Source organism: Solanum verrucosum, unplaced genomic scaffold (genome assembly GCF_900185275.1).
Source record: "Solanum verrucosum unplaced genomic scaffold, falcon-dt-bn FXZP01000302.1, whole genome shotgun sequence".
NCBI lineage: Eukaryota > Viridiplantae > Streptophyta > Magnoliopsida > Solanales > Solanaceae > Solanum > Solanum verrucosum.
In genome coordinates, this window is record NW_026019914.1 from 2,715,200 (window position 1) to 2,722,384 (window position 7,185).

Below are 7,185 nucleotides of genomic sequence, written 5' to 3' on the forward strand. Positions count from 1 at the left end.
ATTGATACAGAACGAAATCTGGTCCACTGATTAGATTATCTGAAGAAGAAGAAGAAGAAGAAGAAGAAGAAGAAGAAGAAGAAGAAGAAGAAGAAGAGAGGCGGGGGGGAAAAACTTTGATTTCCCCTTCTGGTTCCGCTCGCTGGCTTCCCTCCAGTTTTGGTTCCCACCAAAATTGGTTAAATTAGGTTTTTGTCATTTACCTTTTTACCCATCATTTAATACAATGGACCAAACTGCCAACTTATAAACTTGAGGGCAACTCCACAGAAGAAGAAGAAGAAGAAGAAGAAGAAGACGGTGAGAGGCGGGGGGAAAAACTTTGATTTCCCCTTCTGGTTCCGCTCGCTGGCTTCCCTCCAGTTTTGGTTCCCACCAAAATTGGTTAAATTAGGTTTTTGTCATTTACCTTTTTACCCATCATTTAATACAATGGACCAAACTTCCAACTTATAAACTTGAGGGCAACTCCACAATCCTTAATTCTTAATTACATAATTGTCACCTACACTCAATAATTAAGACTTATGTCATCGCCATTTTATTTTGACACCTTTTTGTCACCCTTAATTCAAAGTCCCTTGGTAGGTGGACTATGAAGAATTAATATTAGTATTAACTTTTTCCCCTTTTTTTGTTTTGGGTTGGAAAAAACAAATTAGTTTTCATTTTTTTTTAAAAAAATTTACTTGTTAGACTTTCACCCATTTCTCATTAATTACATATTTATTTTTTTAGTTTACAATTGACTAACTAATGTTGTTCATACACAATTAAAAAAAATATATTGCATAAATCATGAAGTAAGTATTTTTGAAGAGAAAATCTTAATGAAAAATGCATAATCAGAATTATCATTTAGTAATATTTATTAAAAAATTCTCTATGTTGAACAAGGTATTTTGCAGAAGTAAAAAAAAATTTCCTTGTATTTTAACATGTATGTCAAGGCTTTAGCTTGACTTATTTAAATTTGGTTGGGTAAATTCATTAATAAGAAAAATAAAGTATTTCCTAAATTAAAAAATGATTGTCAAAATCTCTAGGGAAGAGGAATATTTATGAGAAAATTTAAGTGCAATACTACTTGCTATTGAAATAGTTGATGATATTTGGTGTATTTAGGCGTAAACGGTCTAGCTGCTCCGAGGGAATTTCTTGTTGGTTACACTACTGTACAGAACTATGGTGCTGAACTCTTTATTGCGAAGTAGGACTTCTCTCCTTTTAATGTGGTCGCTTGGCTTAACAATTATGTCCCTTATAAGACGAGTATTTCTCTATATTCTGAAGCTATCCTCCGACAATCCATGAGCTCTTCATGAGTCCGCATCTTACACCACTACTTTGCACCGAACAACATTGTAATATTCTTTTATTTTTTAGCGTATCAGATGCAAATATGGTAAAAAAAAGGAGACCTTTATCACTCTTTAAGCTGCTTTTCTCTCTTAGTTCCAGAGAAACATTCTGATGGTTGTACATATTTGCACCACTGACGCTCATATTAGGCCCGGGCAACTCCCGAGCTGCCTTTACTAGTATATATATATATATATTCACTTCACATTAAGTAATAATATTATTATATTTAGTATAATGATTTTTTTTTTTTAATTCAACATTGGGCATAGCCTATTTATTCCTTAAAAAGAAATAAAACATGAATAACCCAGGCCCAAAAGTGACCTGGGACTATCTCCTAACAACAAAAAATAAAAGCTAAAAAAAGGAAAGAAATCAAACGCTGCTGTCCAAGAACACTTCTCCATCCAGAATGCTTATCTATGTTCCTCCGAAATGGCTCCAAATTCTTTAAATTGTTGTTGAACCAGTATTGTTGAGCTTGAGTGAATTCCACATATACACTTAACATCTCACAAGTGCCATGGAATCGATCTCCTTGAAGACTTCTTCAGCTCAAAATGGGTTCCAACAACAGATCTAGGAGCTTGTAGCCTCGACCCGCAATCTTCGTCAAGAATCAGCCTTGATGATAAATCCTCTTGAATCTTTCCTTCTACGCAGAATGAGCTCCGAAGAACTGATACCACTGTGAAGAGATCCATCTCCAAGAGGTATTTTCGACTCAACTGACCCCAATTTGTTACTAGCAATCGATATGTGAAATCGGCTTCGGTGTTACCGTATCTCTTTTATTTGCATCTGATGTTCATTTCCCGTTGACTTGTCTTTTTAATCCTTAATTCCTTGGTTATGTGCTGAAACTCTTGTTTTGCATCTTCTTAATCCGTATATGTGGGATTTTTCTTTGTTCCGTCAGTAAGATTTTCCTTGCTAGTTGTGGTAGTTCATGTGTGCTATTAAATTGAATGACGTTAGTACCTGCAAAATGAACAATGTGGTTAGCTAAATAATCTGCCAGTCTGTTTCCTTCCCTGTATGTGTGAACCACCTCCACCTCTCCATTCTCCATCCATAATTTGATGCATTGTATGTCGACTGAGATTGACCATGGAACTTCCCATACTCCATCCAATACTTTTTTAATAATGAATGAATCAGTTTCCATGATTATAGGTAGCAAGTCATTCTCTATACAGTACTTCAATCCTGCCTTGAATGCCTTCACTTCTACAACTATAGCATAACATGCTTCAATAACACTAGCTTCTGCAAATATTAAGTTGCCTTCTTCATTTCGAATACAAAAAGCTGTAGAACTAGGCCTAGGATTCCCTTTACTAGTGCCATCAGTATTGCATTTATATCTTCCTATGGGAGGATGCATCCAATACACCACTCTACAACATACTAGTGGTGAGTATCCTTCCAATAATTTGACTATCATAGGCCATGTATTAGGGAGATTTTTCAACCATGGATATCTATTTTTGGCAAAAAGATACAGATGCTTGTTAATCTCTCTAACCATGTTATGAGTCGACATACATCCTCCATGCTTAACGATATTCCTTCTCTTCCATAACTGCCAAATAATGAAAATGGGAACAACATGTAACATTGGTTTCAACTTGCTTCCACAATCAGCTTCCCACCATAATTGTATCACCTGTCTTAGTTGAACCATTGGGCCTTGAATACCTGTAGCCTCTGCAAATTGTCTCCATAAACAGTATGTTGTGGGGCAATGAATAAAGAGATGATCACATGTCTCCTCTGCATTGGTGTTACAGATACAACACTTGACAGAGTTGACAATCTCATTCTCACCAGCACCTCTCCTATTGGAATTCTCATATGCCATAGTCTCCATATCAAAAATGAGATTTTAAAAGGCAACCCTTTCTCCCATATATACATGATTTTATCAACTTCATCATTTTTCCTTCTCATTAACTCCCAAGCACTACCAACAAAGAATTTACCTGTACTAGTAGGCATCCACCATGGCTTGTCTCTTTCATCAGATCTTTGTATTCTGCCCAAATTTGAAGTGATGTGATTACTAACTTCTTCTGACAAATTCTCATGTAGCAAGGTGTTATTCCATCCCTCCACAAGCATTAACTGTTGCACCTCTTCTAATTGACCATGATCATGGTTAATAGGCAAGTAGTAGTGTAATGCCCCCAACTGTGTCCAATTATCAAACCAAACACTACACTGACCATTTCTGGGTTCCCACCAAATTTCCTGGTCAATGAAATCTCTAGCCTGTAGCATAAGTTTCCATACCTGAGAGCCCCCCTTCCATTCTACAACTTGAGGTCTATGTCTTTTGCAGTACTTGTTCCACATGAAGTTTGACCATAATGTGTTGGTTGTTCTGAAATTCCACCATAATTTAGCAAAGAGCGCCTTTGAAACATCAAATAAAGATCTAAAACCAAGCCCCCCTTCATCCTTTGGTAAACATATATCATCCCAAGCAATCTAGTGTTTAGCCCTCCCTTCCTTATTGGAATTCCATAGGAATTTTGCAAAAATCCTATGTATATCATGTATAACACATTTTGGTGGACAAATAGCAGATAGCAAGTATATAGGAATGCTCTGCAGTACATGATTTATCAACACTGCTTTTCCTCCAAAAGATAACAACCTCCCCTTCCATACCTGCAATTTGCTTTGGATCTTCTTGATAAGTTCTGAGTAATGAACCTTCTTCTTCTTAGCATGCCCAATGGGACATCCAAGATAAGTCAATGGAAAGCTTCCTCTCACAAATCCAGTAGTATCCTCCACTTCCTGAACTATGACCTGTGCAGTCTTGTTGAACATGTAAAATAAACTCTTTCCTTTATTAATAAGTTGGCCTGATTGAGCTTCATACAACTGAAGAGTTTCCATGATTAATTGCATAGATTTTTTGTCAGCAGATGTGAATATGATGGTATCATCTGCATAAGCAAGATGATTTAGTTGATCACTCTATTTGGGTAAACCGAAGCTCTTAAACTCATTGTTGTAAAACAGATGATTTAGAGTCCTAGATAATACTTCAGCTGATAATATAAAAAGTGCAGGTGAAAAGGATCTCCTTGTTTTACCCCTCTAGTGGAGTGAAAGAAGCCATGAGCCTGCCCATTAACTAGTACAGAGTACCAATTATTGGCTACCAACCTCCAAATCATATCCAACATCCTGTTATCAAAGCCCATTTTCTCCAATACACTAATCAGAAACTTCCAATCCACCCTGTCATAAGCTTTAGCCATGTCTAACTTGATGACCACATTAGCAGGCTTCCCTCTTTTTCTGATCTCTGAGATTATTTCTTGTGCCAACAATACATTTTCAGTGATATTTCTCCCTTTAACAAATCCTGATTGGTTAGGAGATATCAGTTTTGGCAGTATCCCTTCCAACCTATCATGTATAAGTCTGGAAATGATTTTGTTAAGAAAATTGCTCAAACTAATTGGCCTAAAATCAGAAAAAGATTGAATAATATCTTTTTTGGGTAATAGGACCAAATTTGTATGAGTAATAGACTTAGGCAGTGAATAACCCAGAAAGAAAGCATGAACCATTTTCACAATATCTGTACCAACAATATCCTAACAAGTTTGATAAAAGTGACCTGTAAACCCATCTGGTCCACAAGCCCTCTCAGCATTAAGCTCAAATACAACTTTCTTGATCTCCTCTTCCGGTGGTATTGCAATCAAGCTGTCATTTTCATCTTGTTCTGCTTGAGAATGTATATATTGTAATAAGGATAACTCAGAATAAGTAGCTCCCCCTGTGAACTGATCTTTAAAAAAACACACAGCCTCTTCTGCAATCTATTTATCATCCTCAGCCCAGGAACCATCTGTTTTCATCATTTTGTTAATTTTCAGCCTCTTTCTTCTTCCCTTTACCAGACCATGAAAAAAATCTGGTATTTCTATCTCCCTCCTCAAACCATTGCATCCTACCTTTCTGCCTCCAATACTCTTCTTCATAATGAATATAGAGCTTTAATTCAACTTGAGCCTGTTATAATACTGCTCTATTTTCTGGAGATGGACATTCTTCAAAAAACTCTTCTTTAATCCTCACAATTTCCTCCCTAATAGCCAATTGATTGAAAATGTCTCCAAATTTTTCCTTGCTCCACTTTGACAGTGCTTGCTTAGTTCTTTTTTGCTTCAACTTGAGTTGTATAAATATATCTTCCACATCATCCGAAACCCAATTTTGTAGCACCACATCTCTAAAGTCATCACTTTCTGTCCAGAACTTCAGGAACTTGAAGGGTTTAACAATTTTCTGATTGCTGTTCCCACAAGTTAATAACAATGGAGCATGGTCAGACCCTGTTCTGGCTAGATGTTGTAAATTGGTGTCTCCATATAAATTAGAAAATTTTTGGTTCACCACCACTCTATCCAGACTTTTGAAAATACATTCATCATTTATTCTGCCGTTCCACCATGTAAAAGGACTCAGAAAATTTGACATCAGAAAGATCACAAGAGTTAATACAGATGGCAAAGTCCTCATATTCCTGAGGATACACAGGTAAGCCTCCAATCTTCTCCTCTACGCCCATTATTACATTGAAGTCTCCACCCACAATCCAAGGTAATGAAAAATTATAACTAATGGAATAAAGCTCATCCCAAAGTCTTAACCTTTCATTAGGATTACATTTAGCATAGACTACTGTTGTAATCACTTGATTACCATCCTCTAAAGTAAGCTGTAGGGGGAGTTGTTGCTCAGTGTCTGAAATAATTCCCACCTGAATATGTTCTTTGATAAAACTCCAAATCTGGTCATTACTATTATAATTCACATAGCTCATCCCCAACCTCCTTTTGTATTTTTGAATATGTCTAGAGTCCTGAAATGGTTCCATTAGAGCAATCACTTCAAACTTATGATGTATGTTTAACATTTGCACTCTATGAAAAGCATTTTGTGTATTCACCGATCTAATATTTCAAAAAAGAGCTTTTACAGTCATTGAGTTACTGTTTTTACCCCTCTTTTGGCCTGTATCCTTGTTGGAATGCTGCTGCTTGTGCTTTCTCCCTTACTTTTACCTTTTTTGGATTTAGGCAAAATTCTAGGAGGTAGCCCTGCCTCCTTGCTTACTTTATGTATGATGTTGTTGTTGTTTTCCTCTTCTTTATCTTCTTCTCCTGTGCATTCATCTCCTTTTCCATTATTTTCTAGAGCTAAGATTTGTTTGGAATCTGCAGGGACCTTATACTGGCCTTGGTGTGACACTAGTGCATGCAACCTGTTCATTGGATGTGATTTCTGATCTGTACTATCCACCCCCACCGCCATATCTTTCTACCCGATATCCCTCTCTATTTGCCATACTTGCTCTTGTATAAAGTCAGGTGGGAATCTACCTTCATGTGCTGTAACCATTTGCAGTGGTCTCTGATCACTAATATTTGTCATATCATTCATGTAAATAAGATCAGTATGCTCATTCTGAATTGTACATATCTGTAATTACTTCTCCTTGTTAATCCCCTCAGTATTTTCCGTTGTAGGACCATCCACATCATCAATGTTCACTTGCCCATCTGCAGGTGATTCCTCTATTTCTTTTTCAGTTTGTTGCTCCTTATCATCTGCTCCTTTATCCTTGGTAGGCAGTGTTGTAGAGGAATTACATATCTCATCGGAGTGACCATTTGCTGCTCTATTGCCCTCTGTTTGATTTCCATTTCATTTACATGGATCTTCTTAATATTTATCTCCTCAACTGCTGCATTTAGTGTACTAAACTGTTTTGTCTGATTTATGTCC

The 7,185-nt window shown here is 36.7% G+C and overlaps 1 protein-coding gene across 1 annotated transcript; it reads right to left on the reverse strand.

The window, feature by feature from the left end:
• Nucleotides 1-4,471: 4,471 nt before the first annotated feature.
• Nucleotides 4,472-6,711, reverse strand: LOC125822286 (uncharacterized). The gene is made up of 6 exons (XM_049501676.1): nucleotides 6,391-6,711; nucleotides 5,838-6,259; nucleotides 5,419-5,689; nucleotides 5,017-5,213; nucleotides 4,549-4,794; nucleotides 4,472-4,505 (listed from the first exon to the last, which is right to left on the reverse strand). The coding sequence occupies exons 1-6, from the start codon at nucleotides 6,709-6,711 to the stop codon at nucleotides 4,472-4,474; spliced, it is 1,491 nt and encodes a 496-aa protein (XP_049357633.1).
• Between the last annotated feature and the right edge of the window lie 474 nt (nucleotides 6,712-7,185).